Source organism: Diadema setosum, chromosome 22 (genome assembly GCF_964275005.1).
Source record: "Diadema setosum chromosome 22, eeDiaSeto1, whole genome shotgun sequence".
NCBI lineage: Eukaryota > Metazoa > Echinodermata > Echinoidea > Diadematoida > Diadematidae > Diadema > Diadema setosum.
The window spans coordinates 27028506-27054080 of record NC_092706.1 but is presented as its reverse complement, the minus strand read 5'-3'; the positions used below and the strand labels follow the sequence as shown (position 1 = coordinate 27054080).

Here is a 25575-nt window from a genome sequence, read left to right as displayed (position 1 = left end):
CTACAACTTCTTTGCACAGAATTCTATTGCCATATCGCTGGTTGAGAACCAGAAGGGCGTTACTGCAACTTAAAGGGGGTATTGAGATATTGGTGTCATGTTATCGAGCTTGAATCTCTTTAAATTTGAAATAATTTTTCATTTTCAGTACAATGTTAGAAATTAAAACCAAAAGAGAGCTATATCCTACATTTAAAACAATGCTTCACTTTTGATTTAAAAAAAAAAAAAAATTATTTAATGAAAAGTGATTGTTTCATTTTTGTTTACTCTCAAATCTTCAAACGCAAGAGTGCCCTTCAGGGTCTCAGCTGATGATACAAGGATATGGCGATACTGAAAGGGTTGATAAAATCTGTGCGACACCACTTAGCTTCACACCAGGCATGATAGCCAAGAAGTGCGACTGCAGGTATGAGACTATCCTTGAACTTTGCTTAACCCCCTATCGTCTGTGTATTTACGTGAACTTGAGATATACAGGCCTGAGTGGGCCCTTGTGTTTACACTGGCTGTTTTGACAGTTTTGTGACCACTACCCATATACCAAATTTCAATTGCTTGTGACCAGCAGCCGCAGGAATGCCCTCTCTGGCTCTTCACATATATACTGTAGGAAATGGTGTAGCATGCCAGAACATGTTTGGCTGCTGAGAGATTTAGTGTTGGGGTAAAAAAATATCATAAGTTAAATTGATATAAATTGCATGAATGTGAGGCACACAATCTATTTCACTCATTTAGAATCAAACGCAGCAATCTCCATATGGAACAACAGTCTTCCTGGAATACACTGTCTGGTCAATTCAAATCAAATGGTAATGCAAAACATCACTACAAAGAAGTCTTGTATAACAAAACCCTTTTACAAAGTGATTTCTCTTTTTTCTTTTTACAAATTTCAATTCCATATATTTGTTTGTTTTTGTACTCACAGTGACTTAACCCTAAAGGGGCCGGGCTTTTTTGGCTATGCTCAGACCGAGGGGGGATGGATTCCGCCCCCCCCCCCCCCCCCCCCCCCCCCGAGATCTCGGCCATCGGTGGTGCGATCGTGATGAAATTTTGCATGCGTGAGACCCACGTCATAATCTACAAGATTGTGTAATAAGATTTTTTGAAACAATCAATTTCTAATTTTAATTAATTAATTATGCAAATTAAGCTCAAGATCATATTTTAGCCTAATTAAAAGCATTGAGAGTCTAATTTTTGATCTGTGCATGTTTTAGCATATTCAACAATTGTATATCACAAAAAGTTCCAAAACTCATTTCAATTCTTATGTATTTTATTGTTTTCAGAATTTCTTATGTATTTCATTGTTTTTCAACTTTTGTTTTTTCTTTGTTTTTTCATTGGAAATTGTCACTGACCATTTTTCTACCATTATTAGCACAAAATTAATAAATGAAAGTGATTAATTGTAAAAATAATCAGGTTTTTATGACTTTCATGACAGAGCACTGTTTTCCATAGGAAATGTACACAAAATCACAAAATTGTGCCCGTTTTGGGGCGACATTCCGTTACAAAAATGGGCGTGGCTTCGCAAAAGTATGCGCGGACGTTGCAAATTTGGTCTCAAAAGTTGCGCGAGACTTGAACAAATAAAGTCAAGAAGCCTCGCGACAAGGCCTTCTCGCGTTACAGAATTATAGCGCGAAAGGTCGAGGGGGGGTGGATTTCCCCCCCCCCCCCCCCCCCGGCCCTTTTAGGGTTAAGGTGCAAAACCCAATAACGAGGCAATGTTGCATATTTTTTGGCCCTTATTCTAATGAAGTTCCGTTCATTACATCAGTACATACTCGCTTCGACAGCACTTAATGTGGTATGCTCACTGTGGTGTGTCCACGGAAGACGCTTCTGAATGGAGAACTCTGCAAAGACATAGTGTTTCTTTAGTCTGATATCCAGTCTGTGCGGTACATTTTTTCCACTTTTAGGTGCTTCCTGAAGAAGTTGATAATCTTCCTCCAAGCAAACTCCTGGTCCTTGGCTCCTTGCTGGATGTCCTCGCCACCAAAGTCGGTGTAGTACACTGCAAGGAAGCAAACATACAATATGTCCCCCCAAAAATACAATCAGATTTCTGCATTGATAACTTTCAATATGATCAAAGGAAATTAAAACCCAAAGAGAAATGTGGATTGAAGGAAAGCAGCAACGTTAGTCGAACACCTTTGTGAAAGTTTGAGGAAAATTGGACAATTGATGCAAAAAATATGATTTTTTAAAGTTTTGGTGTTGGAACCACTGGATAAGGAGACTACTTGAGTTTATGACATCATGTGTGGATAACAATATAAAGAAAATTCAACATGCTTTCACTTTTCTAGCATAATGAAAGAGCACTTGACTAACCGCTTTCAGAAAGCAGGGGGAGTAAGTACTACCCTTAACATTATTATGTCAGTATCAAATTGATGAAATGTGTAATTTTCATGAGAAATGAATTTTAGTGGCATTCCCTTTATATTTTCTTTATATTGTTGTCCACAATGACATTATAACCTCTGGTAGTCTCCTCATCCAGCGGTTCCAACACCAAAACTTTAAAGATTCATAACCTTTGCATCGATTGTCCTCAAACTTTCACTGATGTGTTCTACTAATGTTGCTGCTTTCACTCAATCCACATTTCTCTATGGGTTTGGGTTTCCTTTAAAGGTCAAGTTCACCTTCATATACATGTGGATTGAGTGAATGCAGCAATATTAGTAGAACACATCAGTGAATATTTGGAAAAAATCTGACAATCTGTTCAAAAGTTATGAATTTTTAAAGTATCTGTGCAATCACTGCTGGAGGAGAAGACTACTACAGTGTATGATGTCACATGCGTACAATAATATAAGGAAAATAAAACGAGAATTTCACAAAACTTGGCTTTTTGAATAAGTGCACATTTCTTCAACATGTTACTGACTTATGTAAGGGGTAATATTATTTCCCCTGACATCTGAAAGAGAGAAGTCCAGTGTTCTTTTATTATGTGAGAAAAGTGAGAATATCTTGAATTTTCTTTATACATCGTACTTTCTTTTAAATTATATAGTTGTACTCATATGACATCACAAGCTATAGTAGTCTTCTCATCCAGCCGTGACTGAGCAGAAACTTCAAAAATTCGTAACTTTTGAACGGATTGTCTGATTTTCCTTAAACTCTCATTGATGTGTTCTACTAATATTGCTGCATTCACTCAATCCACATTTCTCTATGGGTTTGGGTTTCCTTTAAACTGTCTGAATGCTACACTGTACTTCAGGGTCTAAAAATATAACATCTTTGTATTTTGCAGTAAACTGCATTTTGTGGTTAAGTGGTCAGAGAGAAATGTGGATTGTTGTAAAGCATGTCATGGATCTGTTTCTTCCTAGTTTAGCACTTGGATGCTCTTGGAACCGCATATTAATGTGTGAACACAGTGGACAGAACTTGGAGGAAGAGATTCCTGACATGCTCCTGAAACTATTTGGACTGATTCACTATTTTAATCAAGCTATTGTTGCAGAGGGTCCCCTTTTATTTATTTCATTATTATTATTATTATTATTATTATTATTTTTTTTTTTTGGGGGGGGGGGGGGGGACATACGATAGAGCAAAGTTAAAACTCCATATGTGACCCGCTACAACAAAATGATCCTAAAGTCGGGCGAGGTCGATTATTTGAAAATTGCATGACACAATTCCCTAATCTTTCTGCTTTAAATTGATATATAACACATCTTATAAAAATAATCTGCTGCGGAGATATCGATGTTTAAAAGAGAGCATGTCAAGACGTCTGGGAAATCACAGTTTCGAGAAAAGCGCCCTAAAAGTTCTCCTTGCGATGCAATCACGATCACGGGACACGCAGTCAGTATTCACCTCCGGACAATAGAAGGTAAGCCCTAGCAACCCCCGAAATGCTCATTCAAACACAGCGTCGGCGGTCTCCTCACCGACCAATCAGTGATTGGTATAGTAGTATAGTATACTGGGCATAGCGCACCCCGCCAGCACGCACCTCCAGTCGACTGGACAGTGTGCGAGCTTCACGCTTCGGTTAGCGGCAAGCGGCAAACTGACCAATGAGATCACGCCGGTCGTTGTTAGGGGCGGAGCCTTTGTGTGGCGCTCAATCCAAATGTTCGAACCAGTTTCTGCTTCGTTGAAACGCCAAAAAACATGGCCCAGAAAAACGCTATTTTTTGGTCTTTCCTTTCATCATTTTGCTTCAAAATTTCGACAGATGATAGAAGACATGTCAGACTCTAATGATATGTCAAATTCAGAAAATCGTAAGTTTTGACCAATTTTGATGCTCTGACTTCAAACTCGATTTTCACGGCTTCGACCGGGTGCGACTTTAGGACCATTTTGTTGTAGCGGGTCACATATGATTATTAGTGGAGTAAAAATGAAGCTTTTCAAAGTATAGTTATTCTGACCAGGCTTTGATTCACAGGCATAAACATCCACAAAAGAGGAGAGGGGGTTAAAAATAATGATTGATAAGAATGGATACTAAGCGACGCTGCTCCCTAATCCTACATTGACTCACACGTCATCTGACCAGTGGTGATCTGACCCGGGTTGTAAAGGCTGGACACAGTGTTGATTGCTTGGTAAGGACATTCCAGGAAGTGACCAGTCCCCGGGAGCGATTGCAACTCAACCAGATGACCCTTGCCTGCCTCCTTCATCTGCTTCACAAGCTAAAAATGAGTGACAATTTTTACAGAATATCATGAGAAGGCAACTGCACACTTGTAAAAATATACATAGAATAATATCGATAGTGGAAGAGAAAAATTACAATGCCATCGCTGATGTGCTGGTTACAGCCTCTCAAGTACAGCTACAATTAGAGTGCATGGAATGTAAAACTATCATGAAACAGGGGAGAAAGCTTCTTCCTGTTATTATTATCATTTCTTTGCCAATTTTTTGAAAGAATGCAACTGTAAAAGTGGATATTTTTGTGTGACAATTTTTTTTTTTGCGCTCGGCCAGGTAAGAAGAGTTTCACATGTTTTTAATTCTGCAAAATCAAGACATCAACTACTTGAACATATGGCAAGCAAAAATATTCGCGTGCCCTTATTTTCGCGCTAGTTTCCGGTTGTGCGAAATGTAAAACATTTTCAACACCGCAAAAATTTCCACTTTTATAGTACTATAAATAAACAAGAAAAGTTCAGTTGAGAATAAAGTGAGAATATTTTCTGTACAAACCATGTTGCCACAAACACAAACAAAAAGTGATGCCTCTTACAAAAATACTTTCGTGACAATATCTACTGGAAGTTAACAAATTTGCAAATACAAATGTAATGAAATTTTAACTTCCCTTGAATTTTTGAAGAAATGTTGTTGGAAGGGTTTAGGTCCAATGATGCTTTTGCAATATCAGATGGAGACATGGCAGTACTATGCATTGCTGTTTTTACTGTTATATACAAGATAGACGGTAGAATACTTACTTCAGTTGTCATAGGTATAGAAGGTATGAGCTTGTCATCTTCATGACGGAACGCCAGGAGTGGACAATTTATATTCTCCACCTGAAGGAGTGAAAGAATAATATTTATCATTTACTAATAGATATTATCTATTTATCAATTTATATTCTCCACCTGAAGGAGTGAAAAAATAATATTTATCATTTACTAATAGATATTATTATTTTCATTTGAGAATAAACAAATTTCCATAATTCAGTGATAAATTTTGTCATTTTGGGGGCATGTTATATCTGTATCATATCAAGGTAACATAGTATGTTGCCTTGTTCATTGCTCCCCCACCCCATCCCCATTTGAACAAACGAGAATCCCAACACCCTAGGAATGCTATATCTGCCAAGTTTTCAGATAAAAATGTAAGAAGTTTCTGAATCACGCAAGTCACAATGCGGATGACGGAGAGCAAGCAACAATAGCTGAATAGAAAAATGATCTCTGACTTACATCTTTTTAAATCATTTTGAAGTGATTAGTTATTCAAGCTAAATACACACGTATCATAGCCCACATGCTAAACTGCATTAACTTTATATAATATCAACATTTAAAATTGTACATTGAAAAAGACTGCAAACAAAATGACGACAAATAATCGTGCAAGAGATCGAAGGCCTGTGTTGTAAGAAAATGTAATTTAAAACAATCACCGATGAATTTTCATTTTATCATGGAATGACAAATTGGGGACACCAATAGCATTAAAACAATGGAGAAAAAATCAGATAAACTTCATTCTTATAATTTCAAGTGTCTGGTACTCTCTGGTACAACATGTTTGAATCCAGGAGAAAAAAAAAAAGAGCATGAAAGATGCAGATTGAGCGATATGACAGTATAAACAGAACTTGTACAAAACTATAAATCAAGAAATTTTCATGATGTGAAATTTTCATGAATTGCAGCCAGTGACCTTTATCGCTGCATGAAATTTTTGCTACTACAATGTATGTAATTGCCATCGGCATTTAAATGTATATAGTGTAGACAAGAACTTCGCAGGCATTTTAATTTCAGGACTCTTTAACTGCCTTGTGCTAAATTCACAAAATTAAAAATGCATGCAAAACTCTCTGGTTTTAGAGTAAAGTGACGATGTGTCAGTATTTCATACTATCTTTTATCATCTCCACTTCTCAGTCTGTATCTCTTTTTATCACAAATTTTGTTTACAAAGCAAAAAGCAGGTGAGAAGACTCCTGTTAAATGCCAAGGTACAATGCACTTTATTGAAGAACAAAGATGATAATGTCATAACGCACACAAATACAATATTGTACTACCTTGTACACATACTCACAATCGGCAGGGCTTCAGTGTAACCCTCCATCAAGTCAGAGAAGGAGTGAGCATTGAAAGTGAGCCACCACTTGTCGTTTTCGTCTTTCCATCTTGAGACCAACTTTGTCATCGGTCTGCGAAAAATAGCAGATCGAGAGCAAGGAGGTAAGAGACGCCATACGCAAAAAAAAAAAAGGAAAAAAAAAAAGGAAAAATGTCATAGTGTAAAAGTGGAAATTTTCATGGTGTTGAAATTTTTGCGCATTTCACGCAACCAGAAATAGCGTGAAAATAAAAGCATGCAAATATATTTTTGCTTGCTATATATGTTGCATTAGCACATGTCTTGACTCTGCAGGATTAAAAACGCGCAAAACCAATCTTACACGGCCAAGCAAAAAAAAAATCCTCTTTTACAGGAGCGAAATAAATGGGCTTACCCAGGATTCTTCTTTTTTTTTTCCAAGGTGCTCAAGTTTGATGTATGAAAGCAGCGGGGCAGTAGCCATATTTGTACAACAAACAATAAATGGTGTCTCAGTATATATGAATTTAGAATAGACGCATTCAAAGCCTCTAATCTCAACAGGAAAAGTCTCAAATGTTGGGTTTTCTTATTCTCTTTGGCAAATAAAGCATACCCAATTGTTGTGAGTCATATAATTCTTAGACTGTGAATCTTGCTTTTATATAAAAGCAATCAGCCTTACAACTGTAACTCATGAAAACATGTCTGTGGAATATGATGACATAAATGGTACCCTGGGGTACCAAATAGAAATCATCCATTTTGTTGAATTATTTATTAATTAATCTTTTTCTTTTTACCCTGGGTTGCCAAAAAGTGGGAAATTATTCTGGTGCTGGAGCTAGCGCGCGCTAGCCACTGCACTGCACTGCACCAAAGCACATGCTATTGCTAGCACATGCTATTGCTAGCACAGCGTATCATGCATGCATAGTATAACATGCAGTGGCATGGGAATGACTATACGTACACGCATATTTCTGTGGCTGTCCTTGAGTGGACGTGAGGTGGCGCTACACAACGTGGTACCCAGAGGTACTACGGTACCCGGGGGTAATGTGTGATGCGTCATATATAAGTTCACATACTTGTACACATAAAAATACACACACATATAATATACCGGTACACACATAATATGTACGTGTACAGTCAGACCTATCCCAGTGGACACCCATCTGCAGTGACTATCTGCCATACATGGTCATTACAAATAATTCCTCCCAAGAGAAAAGCCATGTTAAAGGCCCTGTCTATTACGTTCACCTGTAAATAATGGTCATTTCTTTCTCTCCATTGAGTGGCCGCTACAGACAGGTTTAACCACAGATCACACAAATATCCATGAAAGACTACCGTATGTCCCCCAGAAAAATTACAACGGAACCCGGCCTCCACAATGATAATTCTAAAAATAGTGAATCAATCCAAATACAATTTCAGGGTATGCAACTATAACTTATTACCCACATCTTACAGAAAACCCCATCTGATTTGCTTCAGTGGTCAAAGAGAAATGAGGGGGTTTTGTATAGCATGTCGGGAATCCCTTCCCTCCAAGTTCAGTCCATTGTGTTCACACATTATGCAGTTCCAAGAGCATAACTTGGAAGAATCAGACCCATGACATGCGTTACAATGATCCACATATCTCTGTGACTATTTAACCAAATTAAATGGGGTTTTCTGTATAATATAGCTAATATGTTATATTTTAAAACCCTGAAGTAGCATTTAGACGGTTTAATCATATTGGAAGTTATCAATGCAAATATTTGATGGTAATTTTTTTTTGGGGGGGGGGACATACTGTAGAGTGGAAACTTGGGATCTTCCTCACCCTATAGGATCTATGAGGCTTCCGTCGAGGTTCTTCCAGCCCACCGGAACCGACAGCACTGTGGAGAACCCCGCGGCCACCATGCACCGGACCGGCAGCTGGAGGCGTGTGACGGAGTGGAGCATCATCGATCCCCCGTAGCAGGAGCTCGTTATGCCGATACGGTCTGCATCCAACCTGGGATGTTCCCGGGCAAATTTGATTACATCCTGGACGGAGGTAGAGAGAAAGAGAAGAGAGAGCGAAAGAGAGAGAGAAAGAAGAAAGAAGAGATATGGGTGAAGAGCGCTATGTCTTGACATTGCACTGATGCTGTCCAAAATCATGGCATGACTATATGGAATGTCCTATCAGAAAATCCTTAAGACCAAAATGGCATGAACTTAAAATAAATTAATAAGAATAATTTAATAACTTGATAATAATAATAACAGTAATGATAATAATGATGATGATGATGATGGTCATAATAATAATAACAATAATAATAATAATAATAATAATAATAATAATAATAATAATAATAATAATAACTGGTTTTAATAATAGCTGGTTTTTATATAGCGCATTTCACACTTGTTAAGTATCTCAATGCACTTTAGAGACTATTAATTCCCCGGTCACGGGATACATCATTTCCATCCACCACTGAAAGTGCTCACTCTCCACTCCCTGGGGAGCATTCCAGCCAGTCGCAGCCATTTTACTTGCCCCTAACCCTGGGATCCCTACACCTTCTCTAAACAAAGCAAGACAGAAATGTGCACATCTACATGTATCTTGGCACACTACATTGTATACATGTAAAAACGTGCTCATGGCATTCAAAGTCTAGATGGTTTCCCCTTTTCTTTCGTGAAGGTAGTTTATCAAGAAACTTTGAAATGAAAATTATAGGCTGTTTTGACCATGCAACAGCTGATAAACTGGAAACAAACACAAAATCAGCTTTCTGCAAAATATGGAATGATGTGGTGTACAAAGATTAAAACTCATCACTTGGCTATTCCACACCTCAACACTATGCATACAAGATAGCAGTTGACATGAATATGGACACCGTGGACCACTGGCATGGCTCCCCGGGACAATGGGGGCTAGAACAGCTTTGCATCAACTTGCCCCTGAGAATGAATCTTGCTAAAATCACGTCTTGGGTTTTAAAGACATGATAAGTGGTATCAATTATTGTCAAGGGTGATGATTTGTGGTTGCCCAAATCATTTGTGACGCGCTACAACAAAAGGGTCCTAAAGTCGCTGACGGCTGAGCCGAGAAAATCGAGTTTGAAGTCACATCATCAAAATCAGTCAAAACAATAGCATTTCTATTTTTGGCATAATTTTGTAATCTAATGTTTTGTCTATCATCTGCCGAAATTTCGAAGCTAAATGATCAAAGGAAAGTCAAGAAATCAGCGTTTTTCTGGGCCATGATTTTCTGACTTTCAACGTAACAGAAACGTGTCCGAAGATTTGGATTCAGCGCCGCAGGTAGACTCCGCCCCTAGCAAAGAGGGAGTGATCTTATTGGTCGGTGTGTGGCATCCTGATTACTGATTGGTTGTGCGTAGACCGCTGGCGCTAAGCTTGAATGAATATCGCAGTGGTCGCTAGGAGCATGCCTTCTATTGTCAAGTAGTGAAAACTTTCTCACCTCCCCTTGATCATGATAGCGTCGGAAGGAAAACTTAGAAGGCCTTTTTCTCGAAACTCTGATTTCCTCAACCACTTGACATGCGCTAATAAAATCATTGATATCTCCGCAAGCAAGTACTTTTATGAGTTGTGCTATATATGAAATTTACTAAAGAAGAAGAGTAAAGGAATAATTTCATGCCGTTTTCAGAAAATTGTCCTCCCCCAACTTTCGGATCCTTTTGTTGTAACGGGTCACATTTGTTGCCCATCGAGGTACATTCGGAAACCATGAAAGGCACCTGTTACTGAATGTGTGCTTCAAAACATACATTCATTGGTAACGGTCGACTCCAGCTGAAATTCTTCCGCTGTGCATGTAGTACAATGTACTTAACACTAACAGAGATTAGTGATATACAGCTGTACACAATTCGCTAAGGGGGTTCTCAAATAAATCCAAGCTTGGCCAGCCTTTCAACTCCATGGGGATCCCTAACCAAACCAGGTCTTAAAAGGGGAAATCAAGCCCAAATATAAGTTTCAGTCTGATAAGAAAGAGTACATTATTACGAGTTCAACAGTAAAAATTTTGATCAAAAACAGGTGAAAATAAGAAAGTTATGACATTTTGAAATCTCGCTAATTTTTTGAGGAAACAGTTTGAATGGTCAATTATATGCAAATGGCAAAGTGAGCATGTCATCCCCTCACAACTTGACATATCGTTTGTACATTAAATTTTGAAATTTCCAGTTTTTCATTCCAACGCAATTATGCCTGAGGCTCAAATCCTGATACATCTTTAATACTGATCACTATTCTGAAGTTATTCAACCAGGAATAACATCATGTTTCAGACTTCAATGACAGAAACGTTGAATTTTCCTCATTTTTTGTACACAATCAATGGAAAAGTGTGAGGGTATGACATGGTTAGCTCACTCATTTGCATATATTCATATCCACTGTACACAAACTGTTTTGCAGTAATTAGCAAAACTTCCTTATTTTTCATCCAATTTCAGTCAAATTTTTACCGCTGAACTCGTAAGATATTACTCTTTTTTATCAGACTAACTTATATTTGGACTGCATTTCCCCTTTAAAGAAGAAGGGGATCAGCTGATTGACGATGCATAATATCTAGATGAAGTACAATGCTATAGAAATGTACTAGGATCTTGAACAAGAAGCTAGAAACTCACCAGGAATGCTTGGCTGTCCATGTACACATTTTCCTCCTTGGTCTTGAGGCGGCGCGGCAGGAAATAGTCGAAGGCAAACACCGCAAAGCCGTGTGAAGCGAGAAGTGCTGCGCGGTCGTCGACCAGTCGCGTCAGAAGTCCCCTCATGTCCACGACAAAAGGCAAAGGATCTGATCCCTCTACGAGAGTGGCAAAAAGGGAAAATAAAAAATCAGAATAAGTGGAAAAGGAGCGCATCTAAATATAAATAAAGTGGAGTTTGGTTTGCTGGAAACCCTGCATCATGCCTGACACTTCTGTATAATGCTTCAGGCAATGTTCATGTCATGGAAAGTTACTGATCATCAACAATGTAAAATGCACAGAAAGTGCTTTTTACACTGTATTTGCTCATTTCTCTGATCTTGAATTACCAATGTATAATTTTATACAGTCATTAAATTCCATTCATTACTTCAATGCAAAATAAAGAAATGATAAAGGAAATGATATCATTACAGTTTCTGCATAGGTTTGTTTGGAAAGCAATGATTGAAGAAAAAAGAAAAAAAGAGCAACATAGGCAAGAATTTACTATCGAGACAGTGTATGTCACAGAGATTAAACCCCGACATTGTCACAAATGTCACTTTGTAAAAACATAATTTTGCTTTAGCAAAGTCCTGTTTGGGATTGCTGTGATTCATGAGTCTTTTCTGCAATGTACATCACAAAGAAGTAATCTGCGAGATCCATTATTCATATTTTATTCATATCAATCCTGAAAGTAAATAGACATTGACTTAAATGTATCCCTCTCATGATGTACTTTAAGTGGGCCATCATCTGGGCCTCTCAAATTTGCTCAATTTTCTGCTGGTACATCAGCAGCAAATCCCATGTGCACAATCACAATATCTCACTAGGAACTCAGTTTCAGCACAGAGAATACCCGCTTTTTTTGTTCTCACTTTCCACTCAAACAACTCTAGTCTGTTTTGTACTAATACCATCTGGTATTTAAAATGCATTCACGAAACCTTTACTTAAAAAAAAAAAAAAAATCACATGTAATCCTAACAAATCAAACAGTCACACAGTTCTACACACTTCATTAAGTGACTGCTATTGACCAATCATTATACTTTACTTATCAGCATGACCGGTCATATGGAAAATTATAAGTCAGGTACAACAAACACCTATTGTAGTTAAGCGGAGGTCCTCAAACAAGCATTTGATTAGGATGCTTTCATCATTTTATACATGTAATAGCTTTTACATTTTGTAGTTGCCCTGGAACAGAGGATTTATAGGACCCTGCTACCATCTGGCTTGTGACATTTCAAGCCATGTTTCAATATAATATCAATAGCATGATATGGACAAACATGTACCTCTCTTCTCTGGTAGGAATAGTACGCCTTCTGCCTCGCCAGTCGAAACAGGAATTCTCTCAACATAGTCTGCTACATACGTCCTCTCCACCACCTTAGACGCTAGAACACCTCCTGGTCCATCATGGAGCTCAAAGGTGTATGTAAACGGTCTGGTCACATCAAACTTGACCAGCCGAGGATGCTTGTGCGCCACCTCTGGGACTGGCTGTTGGCTCCAGAGGAGACCCATGGGTTCCACACCCTGGTAGCTGCCCCCAAGTGACGGGTCTGTTTGAACTGGACATCAAGCAACAAACAGCACACAATATTAACCACCAGACATCCTGTATTTCACAGTTGTCCAAATGCCTTGGCAATTTGTTGGTGTCCCATGCTTGCCCTTCTTGGGATGCAAAATAATATCCATTTTCTTTTCTAACAAAATTAATGATAAGCTTAAATGGATTACTTCATTTTTTCTTTGGAGTCTCCCGCATCTTCTGAACAATAAATTTGCAACACCCAGGCACGCGGTCTTGAAGTTATGCATAAATATGTACCTAAAGACCTAAAATTGCTCAAAAACATGAATTCATGTACAATTTCAATGCAAACTGTGCATACAATTTCATAAAAGCATGCTTCTTTGGGGGTTTTATTGATTAAAATCAATTAATAACATATTTTCATGTTTGGAACAATGTAGCAGACAAATTTCATCAAAAAAACAATGGAAAACAAATGGTCAAAAACAAAGAAATCAAAAAACAATAAAATTTAAGAAATTTTTCGGTTGCACACTTTTATTTATTTTACATTTGCTAAGGACATGACTGCCGAGATCTGGGCAAGGGCGTCTGGGAGGGTTTTGAGCAGGATGGTCGTAAGAGTACGAGATATGGTCGTAAGAGATATGTTGATCTCTTTCTATTACTCAACATTAAAACTTCAAGATTTCACAACTTTTCAATATATTTTATTTCTTAAACTTATAATATTGTATTGAACTAATATTGACTTAATATTGCTGCATCCACTCAATCTATTATGCCTGGGTTTTATTTCCTTTTATACCTTCACAGACTTTAGTAACAGTCCACAGTACAATTGTACAGCTGTGACATTCATGATTTTGTTCCCAGTCCAGTACAAAGTTTGAGATTAATCTAGTGATAAATTTAGTAATTTTACAGTGGTTCCGGACTTTAAATGGCCCGTTTCACGGTTAGGCGCCACTTTTCATTTTTTTCAGTTTTCAGTCTACTACACAGAATAAGAGCAGATTCATGAAATGTTTTGCTATGCATATGTTAGACCCCCATGGGGTCTACCTCCCATAGCATAACGAAAATGTAACTCCAAAGCATTTGCTCACAGTGAAGCAAGATGTGCCCAAATCTGACCTACTGGGTGTCAACCTGGCCAACATCCCTTTTTTGCAAACTTTGCCATTCTTTAACATACCATATCTGGCTTTGAGTTAACTAAACATATTTATGTGTAGTGAATGAGTGGCCACAATGAACCATATCAGAGTCAAAAAGTTTCAACTCCTTTTTGATTATTTTTTTCCACCCCAAAATTCTCTTGGTGGATGTGACATTGTCCGTTCACATTTAAGCATCTGCTTATATGGGTTGTGTAAGTAAGAAAACAAAGGCAAGTCTCAGGAAAATAATGTAAAAGTGAAGTATAGCTTTGTATGAGTAACTGTAGAAAGTTTGTTTGTGCTTCAGTTCCATCTGATGAAATGACAGTAATATGAAAACAAAATTTAAATGTCCGTTCACATTTTTGTCACATCCACCAAAATTTTATATAACTATAACTTGTTAATGGTTTAGCTTATTTCTAAAATTTTTACATAAATCAATGATACACAGTTGGGTGTCCATCCCTCCAAAACAATCCAGCATTTGAAATTCAAATGCTTTTTTTATGTCAAATAACATGGTGTCCGTTCACACATGTCACATCCACCAGCCTTTCTTGTCAGAAACACATTTTGGTGTGCATCTCATTAAATACTGGCCTGATTGACTGTGAATCTTCAGACATTTTAGACTCTGTACTAAGCTTACAAATGCCATTGATACGGACATTGCTATGAAACTAACAAGTTTAAAAACTTTGAGAATGCTTGAAATGCCCTGGTGGATGTGACATTTCCGGATGTGAACGGACATTTCAATGAATATTAAGTAAAATCTAGGGACAACTTATTTTTTGGGGACAAAGTATGTTTAGATCTTTAAAAGTATGTCATTACCAAGATATCTAGATATTAGACACCCACTTTAACATCATATTCACCTTAATTTTACATTGAAATACTTATTCACAGTGAGGATGTAGCATGATCTTGTCACTGTACCTGTGAAAGCTGATGTTCTACATATTTTAATCAATTTTCCAGATGATTAATCTCATAAAGGCAAAAGAATGTAAATGTTATTTAATTACATTAATTGAACCTTTGCTGCACCATGTATTTGATATGTTTAATAATGATTAAATATATGGTGGATGTGACATTTTGGGGTGTGAACGGACACAGAGTGTATCTCCCAAATGGATAGCATTTTTCAGCATTAGTTCCCTAATGCGCTACCTTGCAACAAGACTTGAACACAGTGTGAAATGATCCACAACCATTGGCATGGTTAACTAAGATTGAGGGGTGAAAAAAATAAATTGGTTTGTAAATTATTTTACTGCAACTGATCGAACAATTAGCCTCCAACATATCATAAACACTGGTTATGCAGTGTTTTAGTAGTCGCCATGACAAAATCATGGGCATTCAACTTGGGTTAGATTCCAACCAACTATCTCCTAATTTACTGGTCTTGGTTACTAGACAGGCTAAGTCCATAGGGGCTAAGTATCCACCAGACTACCAAGCTTCTGCCCGACAGTACAGGTTCTTATCCTATATAGCAACAGGTAGGGAAAAGTGGGTTAAAACTGATCTCCTAACCTTGGCTAATCCCATCTCTGCAATAAGTATACAAGTATGTCCCAAGATTTTTCTGTAGTAACACAGGATAGGATCTGGTTGAAGCTAAAGAGGCCCCCAGTGGTTTTCTTCAGAATCCCTTACTTTTCCTGAAAAATGTTAATGATTTTTTTTTTTTTTTTTGGGGGGGGGGGGAGGTCCATTTCTTTTGCTAGTCAGGTAAAACGAATGCAGGTGCATGGGCAAACTGGACCACTGTGGCATATCAATAACCCTTATTGCAGATCAGATTAATTTTGTGTTCAACGTCCATACTGTCGGTTTTTAATAATGAAACAATCAGATTTTGGTAACAGAAGTGATAATTTAGTTAAATGCCTTTGAATATATATATATATATATATATATATATATATATATATATATTTTTTTTTTTTTTTTTTTTTTTTGGGGGGGGGAGATATAATTGGTATTTGCACACACAACCCTATAAAGACATGACCAAGAAGGAAACAACCTTTGGTAAATACTGCATGCCCAGTGCCCCCTGCTGAAACAGCCTCATAAAGCCAAAAAAGTGAAATAAGACTTGTTATTAAAAACATGAAAAAAAATGAACAGTCATTAGCAAACAATGGCTCATATTGGTGATGACATACAAGTAGAAGAGGTGGAAGGGTGGCATACTACAAAGGAGGAGATAATGTGGTTTTTTTTTTTTCAGAACACAATTGTATTTCAGTTTGTCAATAAGTATGAAAGTTTATCCTGTGAGTTCACATGTTCACAAACTAAGGCAAATTAGAAATGTGATTTTTACCTGACATGACAAAGTTTCTTGGGGGAATCCTGGTAGGTGACGTATCGGAGCGTTAGTGTAGCTTTTGCCTGTACTATAGATTTCCAATGCATGTACTGAAAACAGGGCCATGACCGCATAATCTGCATTTTATCTATTATAATTAGGATTATAGATAGGATTGGTCCTTATACTACATGTAGGTTTTCACTTCTAGGTTCATCACAGGCAGAAACTAACTTAAAGTACGATAAGACTAAGACTCACAGTACTTGTAGGCCTACCTTTTCCTTTTAATTCTATGGGAAACACTTACAGCAAGATTTTGCATATATTTGGGATTCTGATCACAACAAAATGTCACATCCACCACATCGGATATCATTAACTGTGAAAAAAAAAAAAAAAAAAAACTTGAATGCATAGTTGCTCTAATGAAAACACTATGATTTGGCTGGTTAATGAATAAGGATGCCACAATTGCACATCAATTGCAGGTAAAAAAAAAATGTCTGTTTACATCTGATTTTGTCACATCCACAAGGAGCTTCTTGCATTCATACATTGTAACTTGAAAATATGTGGACCCTTGTGTGCAGTGATTTGTGTTAAAAAAATATGACTGTTCTACACTGTATGTGGTTCTTGCAAACAGAGTAGGCCCTACTGCTTAGCAATTACCAGTTGATGATAAAGATGAATATTTGGAATTCTGTTCTAAATTTCAGCATCACGTCCACCATGTTGGATCCAATTTACTCTGAAAAACATTCAGAGTCCAATGAACATAGTGTTCATGTTGTCAGCTAAAAAAAAAAAAAAACCTTATACATGTACTTTGATCGTACAGTGTATGTAAGCTGATAAAAATTTCAATATTGGTTTGAACTATAACTATCAAGTATAAATTTGAGAAGATTGAAAATGGCCGTTCACATCTTCAATCCGTCACATCCGCCACATGGGATTTCAGGCATCCATAACTTTTACAGCACATGAGGCCTTATCAGCAGTGAGTTGTGAATTTATAGAATATAGTATTCTCAGTGGTTTTGCATGCAAAATCATTTGTTTTATGCAAGGTGTGTACAAAACAAAATACCAAGGAAATTGGTGTTCCGTTCACATGTCACATCCACCACTATTGGCTATTACTGATGTCATTTATTCTGGAAACAAAACTTTCTTGTGAAACATAATTTGTTTCTTAGTGTGAACTGACTTGTGCTGACTATTCTTTGGGTAATCATTTGCCTTATTTCTGTTGTTTATTGGTCAAGGTGTAAAATGTCCGTTCACATCTGTTTCTTGTCACATCCACCATATCTTCCAGCTGAAATTTTAAATGTAAAAAGATGGACACTCACAATGTTAGTATTAAGTGTGTGTATGTGCCCCAACATAAGTATTATCTCCATGAAATATTACACATCCTGAATGAGGAAGTGTAAAACAAGAGAAACTTTTTGAAGTCATATACTCTATTTTACACTATATTTTTCCTTCAAAGTGGTACAATTTTCCAATAAATCCAAATAAGAACACAAAATTTAGCACCAAGTTTGCTTAAATATCACTTAATCATGTTACAGTTTCAAATTACCTGTTGGACACATAGTGCTTCAGCTCTGTCCATGACATTGTAGCACTATCTTTCAGCAAAATTACCTTTATCTCCAATAGAATCATTCATGGTATCAAATATTGCAATAATAATTAAGCTCAGGCATTACATTTTCCATTAAATTCACATTCTTAGGAATAAGAAATCATGACATTCCATCTCTGAAAGACAACTTGAAATTTTGACACCTAGGTTGACAAAAAGTGGCGCCTAACTGTGAAACGGGCCAAATCCCTTTTTATTTTTGTTTTGTTTACACAAGCAAGGTCATTTTTGTGCACTTGCATAGACTTCAAAGTCCCTTTTTTTCTTCAAATGAAGCATTTCTACATGTTCAATATTCAATCATTTATACCCCGTTCCCACTGCCGATCAGATCAACTCGATCAAGCGAGATCAATCCCGATCATCTATTTTTGCCAGAGCAATCCCGACCAAATGCTCAATCGTCCTTCAACACAATCCCTTCCCGACCGCTATTCGATCTTTTACGATCCGCATCCGACCATTCTCGACATCAATTCAATTCAATTCAATTCAATAAAGGTTTTATTCAATCATGTATCGCAGCCAGTGGCTGAATTGCACATGTTTACAAAGATAAAAGATACAATCATGATTACTAATTCATATAAAACAAGAAAATTGAATCTCCTACAAAATACACTTAACTTAAGCTGAAAATATTAACTTAAACATTGAAAAGCTTAAAATATACAAAAAATTATTACTAAAATAATTATCACTATTAATGATAAACAATAAAAAAATAATATGAACATAATTCAATCATCAAATTACAAATTAGTAATTACATTTCTATTTATATACTCCCTAGATCAACAATTTAAAACTTTAAAAAGACGCTTATATAGCTGATGGCATACTTGCACATATTTCTATAATAAACATTAATATAATCACTATTGAAAAAGGCAATATCTAGTGTGTATATACAATGTATAATACACTCAAAGCAATGGAAAATAAACTGACTTACATTGTAATGACGAAAGCATAAAAATATAATTATAAAAGATATTATAAGAAGAATAATCCATGTAATATACTCTATGTTTGATCAAAAAATAATATATTGCACCAGGAACAAAATCAATATTGAGACTTAAATTATGTATTTGAGAATGTGTGCTTATTTGCGCATATGTATGGAAAGGGGGTTGTGTGTTTGAGTGTGTGTTGGGGGTATGTGTGTGTGTGTGTGAGCGTGTGTGTGTGTGTGTGTGTGAGTGTGTGTGTGTGTGCATGTGTGTGTGTGTGTGTTTGTGCGTGCATGTGAGGGTGGGTGGATGTGCGTGTGTGCATACCCACAATCAATGAATCAAAGTTATATGATAAATTATATCAAAATAAGAGCAATGGGAACATTGTCATAATCACCTAAAATATATAAAGTACACAATCTTTAAATCTTGTGCATTGTATCAAAATAGATTGCAAATCCATTAATACGCTATAATGTATTGCTTATTCACCATCTAATTACAAATGACACATTATGCATATCTGAGTATATAAATGAGATGCACAACCCCCCCCCCCAAAAAAAAAAGGGGGGCATATATAATGATATTGCATAATTTTCAACTAAGAAGATATATATATATATATATACATATATGTATATCAAACATACAGACCAGATATACAATGATTGTGGGTTTATATTTTTTTTTCCTGATTTCCCAAATGATACTTATGGATTCAATACACACGTATAAGAGTGACTGTGCTATCACTTTAAAAATGAATTCCAAATTAGGATATTTATCACCACAAAAACAAATAACAAATTATAATATTTTTTACCATTCAAATATCTTAACAATTACTTTAATAGCTATATAAGCGGTGACATAAGGGGAAAAAAAAGGGCATCGGAACCAACTGAAGTTTCAGAATCTCTCCTCGACAGCCACACAGATCTCTACTCGAACATCCCGATATACACACAATCAATACACAATCGCTACACGGTCAGTACTCGATTTCTACTAGACTTCCTAGACCAGCTCGACATGACTCGATCTGTGTAAGATCTTGCATCGAACGGGTCGGCAGGTTCGTACAGTGATCGGGTGAAGGAAGAATTGGTTACAGTATTCGTTTGGTTATATGAGACAACTCAGTATTTATGCTTGAATACGGCGTGGCCAAAAAGAGTGCTACAAACTGACTATTAATTGCAAAAGCATGAATGAACGACAGAAATGATTATCTTTAGTATAGGTTTTGCCGGCCAATTTCGCCCTTTTGTCAGTCCATTTGATGAAAGGTTCATTCAATTTAGCGAAAATCCTCATCACTGCACATTCGGTCATTCAAAATTGCAAGTTGTTCGTTCAATTTAGCATTCCGATCAATGAGATTTGCACATGTGCCTTTCGAATTCGTAAAACGGGCATTCAAATTGGCACGTGCTCTTCAGTCATTCAAATTCGCGAGCACTGGCGAAAGGGATATTTCAGTCATTCAATTTCGCGTATGGGCAGTCAAATTCCCAACATGTTCATTGAAATTAACGTCATGCCCTTTCTTTCTTTTTTTTGAAAAGGTGATAACATTTAAGAGCGTATTTCTATGTGACTTATTGTTTCATCCACACAGTATCGTATTTTTTACCATATTATATAACTTTGCTGTTCTGTAACGCCCCTTTTCTTTCATACATGACATTTTAGGCCTACATGTACCAATACTCTAGTTTAACTTCATCTTCTTACAGTCACGACGGCACAAGTTAGATACAGACGTATTTCTCAAGGGGACAGAAAACGAATTATAGGAATATTTGATGATCATAACCTTGACTTCCTACAACTGGCCGACACAAGGAATAAAGCGCACAACGGCGAGATAAGTTGTGGCCATGCACATGTTTCACTATCTTCGGAATTGAAGAGTCACCAAGCACCTTAAAGAAAAAAAAAAATGTTGCCAAACTCTGAAATAAGTACGAAAATATGATATGTAATGACGCTTGGAAAACAATGACTATATTACGAAAATAAAGAAAGAAGCAAACCATAAACATGCGTGCTAAATTGACTGCAAAAGATGTTAAATTGATTGCCCAAAAATGAATTGGAATAAACGAGAGCAGCATGTCCGTGATCACGTGACTATCATTCTAAACTGAATGAACGAATAACCAAATGGTGCTTGTTTTACGAATTTCAATAGAAAACGTGTTACTTAGAATGAGGCTAAAGGTAATTTGAATAGTATGAATTCAAATGAAGAGATCATAAAATTAAACTATACCAAACATGTCATCTTTGGTATATTTTGCTAAATTGAATGCAGCAATTAGGAATTGGACTGACAAATTGATAAAGTGCGAAATTGGCCGGGAAAACCTATAGTTGATAGAAGAACACTTCCTATTTTGAAACCAGGCACAATCATCAATTCTCGTGCAGGCGTTTCGATTCTGTAGTCATATTTCCTGAAAAAAAAAACAAACAAAAACGATGACAAAGACTGATCACTACTGTTTGTAAGCCACTGAAAAAGGTACCAAAAATGCATTCACTTGTATTCATTCATTTTATCCGTTTTCAGTAGCTATTTTTGACGCATTCGTTATCAGTTTTTACGGCTTCACTATCGCTCAGTCAAGTAGGATATCAGTGCGGAAAGTTACAGATTTTGTAAATCACAAATTTTCATGGAGATCAAAGCGCCTGCACGAAGATTGATTATCATTGTGTCAAATAAAATTTGAGGTGTTCTTTCTATTGAATGATGTAACGATTTCATTCAGTCTTTCATATCTTTTTAAATAAGAGACAATTTTGTAGCACTCTGTCTGCCGGGACACCGTGTATAATACCTATAATAGGTTCGTTCATATGCATTCGATATTTTCACTGGATGTGAAGAATAGCAAATCTAAGTTTGATATCTCATTAAAAGAAAAGAAATGTCACACCGCCACGCTTCGTATAAGTGCATGACATATAGGTGGGCTGAAATTAATTTGGTCTAAAAATGAAACATAGGCCTATATGCCCATAAATGCACCATTATATAGAGTTGGAAAAAATGACTGTTCTACACCCCAAATGAGTCGTGCTATCTCTGTCATTATTGTTCTCATTATCAAAGAATGAAAAAGTGAATGAAAAATATATATGTATTCATTTATAAATTATATAGGCCCAAGAGTGTGTAAAAGAAAATACATGTATCATATTAATTTCTAAATTCATGAAGTGTGCTGATATGTGGAACAGAGTACATTATCATGAAAATAAAATAATATAACATTTTACACTAGCAAAAAAATTATGAAAATGTTGGTTGTTTATTTTTTTTTTGTCAACTCATCCCAGCCAATCGATATCGAGGTGGACTTCAAGCAATGTACATACAACTCTCAATAAAAAAAAAACCTTATTAAGCGAAGCAAAAGTGTAACATCTACGTTAATAAAAGTAAATTAAGTCACTGAGCATTTATGAATCTACGTTACAACTACTGTTTTAACACGTCAGCGTAAGAAATAGATTTTATATCAACGTAACCAACTTCAACTTTGAAACAGACAAACTAGCAAAAGAAATCAAGAAACATTTCTCAGTTTATAAGTAAAGTATAGCTCTATAATCTAGAAAATTTCCTTTCACGTTACAGTCATATTACCAGAATACCAATTTTTTCTCAGTTTCAGTTGTGTTTCTTTTCTTACTTCTGGTAGTTTTGTCTGGAGAGTCTAATTCTGTCATGTCTGCTGTTTAGGGTTTGTTCTCTTTTCCCTCTCTTCGTGGCCCTTTTCTTTTCTTCAGTGGGCCAGGAGTGGATGAAGAAACTGACGACATCTAACTTTTTAACGTTGATACCAAGGACTGCATATGTTTTTTTCTTAATACTTGAAAAATAAATGAGTGCTAAGAAAGTACGTCTGCACCTGCTGCAACCACTGTCAAAAAGTGCTCGGTATTTGATCGAGTGCCGGTCGAAGCATGATCGAGTTTAGTCGAGTATCAGTCGATAGCAGTCCTGTATCGGTCGTGTAGCGGTCGAGTTATTCATGAAACTGATGAATCCTGGATCGAGATGATCTGATATCAATCGTGTAGCATTCGAGTATAACTCGAGATGATCGGGAACTGAGCTCGGGGAAAAATCCATCCCGACCACACTAGATTTCTATACGACGGATTCCCGATCAGCACGATCTCTTCTCGATCACTACCCGAGCTGTTGGTGTTCGGGCTTCCTACTCGAATATTTTGGACATGTCCAAAATTATCGTGAAGGAAGCAGGAGCGATGCCGATCAAGGTAGATCGACCCCGAATACCAATGCCGAGCCAGCCCGACCAGGCTGAAAAAGCTTGATCGGGATTGATCGAGTTGATCTGATCAGCAGTGGGAACGTACCATTACTTTCAGGAACATGCAATTCTGATGTGTTATCAATTCAAAACTGCATGAGAAACCTCTCTTTCGGAATATTTGACCATAGCTTTCAAAAAGTGTTTTCTGGCATCTTTTTACAAGTTTGTGTGGGTGGTTTGTGTGATGTACATGTACAGTTACATCTATTTGTTGACTGACTAGCACTCAATCCACAGAGGCAAGAATCCTATGATTCACCCATTTCCCAGGGTGTGTGGAGGTCAGGCGCCACTCAAGCAGGCATGCACAGAGCATTGCTGGAGAAGTGAAGTGTTCTAAATATTTATCTACATCGTAGATCTCTTCACTCTTTGTGCGCTTTGAGTGCTGATTGGTGCAAAAAATCTCACAGCACTGAACATAAAACTGTCCAAAATCTCTGGCACAGAAGGGGTGAAGTAAAAAGTGTAACCTACTGCACACACTTTGAACCTTTATAATTCATTTTATGTTCCACTCAAAGGAGAGTGTGTTTTATCGTTCTATAACGTAAACACTGGAGGAGATGGCATGATAACACACAATAAACAACACTGTACACCTCAGCTAGACTCAGACACACATTCAATTGCAAGGCAGACACGTCACTGCGTGAGCAATCTCCCTTTTATGATAGATGAAGTGTCCAGATAACAAAGCTGTTTGAAAATAAGAGCTTCAAAACAAAATAACTTGATGACATTGTACTTTAATAGTATAAATGTACCTAATGCTACAGTCACATACGGCTGGGTCACAAAACGGATCTGATCTGGGTGAAAATGAGCCAGATTTCAAGTCCCAGAATGGAGGGCAATTTATGCTACAGTCACACACAGCCAGTTTTCGAACCAGGTCCATAAAGAATTAAAACCGTATCATCCCGGTTCAAGCTGCAGAGACCTGTATTGACCCATATCAAACCGTATAAAAATCTGCTTTAAAATCCTTAACTGAATACTTTTCAACCCCTATCGACCCATGTCAACCAGCTTCGACCCGTACCAACCCAGATGTAAACTTTGTCATCAGCCGTTGCATGAAGGAATACGATATACGGCAAGGGTCCATGCGGTTTTAAGCTGCGGATTGCAGCAGGTCGATGTGAGTCAATGCGGTTCGAACTGGGTTAATTTGGATATCAATACGGAATTGAAATCTGTGAGAAAATTCTAAACATGATCAAAAATTTTTCACCGTGGCCCCCGGAATCCATCAGGAATTGACACAGGTTACGATGCCGGTTGATGCGGGTCAATGCGGGTCTCTACGGCTCAAACCGGGTCCATACGGTTTTAATTCCTTATGGACCAGGTACAAAATCTGGCCAAGTGTGACTCTAGCATAGGAAATATAGATTTTTAAATTAGACAGCAGTATTTACAAATACTGTATGTAACAATTGCCAAAAGATGCTCAGATCGTATTTTGTAATGGGGTACTGTAAAACCAGAATCATTCGCGAATTGGATCGGGGACAATGGCCCTTTTGCAGCAAGAAACTTAAATCACGAACTGCCAACCATGATGATGGTGTACAGCATAGCACTAAGTATTTGAATACATTGTGTAGACAAAAATTTTGTGTGCATTTCACTTTCCCATATCCTGGTTCCTTGCGAAATTCATGACAGTTTCATGCTTTCGAAAATTTCTGGTTTTACATCATATTTAAGTGTACATACCTTTCACAGTACCATCATCAGCAGCCCTGTACTGGCCACTCGCTTGATACTCGTATTTCCCGTTTTCTGTGCGGACCTTTGCGGTTAGCGTGACCAGCTGTCCCGGCTGCAAGCCCAAGCACCTGATGTCCATCAACTCATCTGCGAGGCCCGACTCCGGCGTGATGCTGAGAATGGGACCAGCATCTGTACACTCCCTGGTGACGCTGGATGAAGCAGTTTCACGCCTTGACAT

The 25575-nt window shown here is 37.2% G+C and overlaps 1 protein-coding gene across 1 annotated transcript; it reads right to left on the bottom strand.

Moving 5' to 3' along the window:
• Positions 1 to 1682: 1682 nt before the first annotated feature.
• On the bottom strand, positions 1683 to 25575 carry LOC140245266 (acyl-coenzyme A amino acid N-acyltransferase 1-like). Its single transcript, XM_072324850.1, has 9 exons — positions 25341 to 25575; positions 12887 to 13165; positions 11511 to 11689; positions 8666 to 8874; positions 6817 to 6931; positions 5478 to 5558; positions 4568 to 4709; positions 3215 to 3220; positions 1683 to 2041 (listed from the first exon to the last, which is right to left on the bottom strand). Exons 1-9 carry the CDS (start codon positions 25573 to 25575, stop codon positions 1902 to 1904), a joined length of 1386 nt encoding a protein of 461 aa, XP_072180951.1. The 3' UTR covers positions 1683 to 1901.

Coding starts and splice junctions, on each gene's coding strand:
- LOC140245266 (XM_072324850.1), bottom strand. CDS start 25,575: ATGTCAAGGCGTGAAACTGCTTCATCCAGCGTCACCAGGGAGTGTACA. Junction 13,166..25,340: donor TGATGATGGTACTGTGAAAG/GTATGTACACTT, acceptor CTTGATGTCCAG/TTCAAACAGACCCGTCACTT. Junction 5,559..6,816: donor ACACTGAAGCCCTGCCGATT/GTGAGTATGTGT, acceptor TCACTCCTTCAG/GTGGAGAATATAAATTGTCC.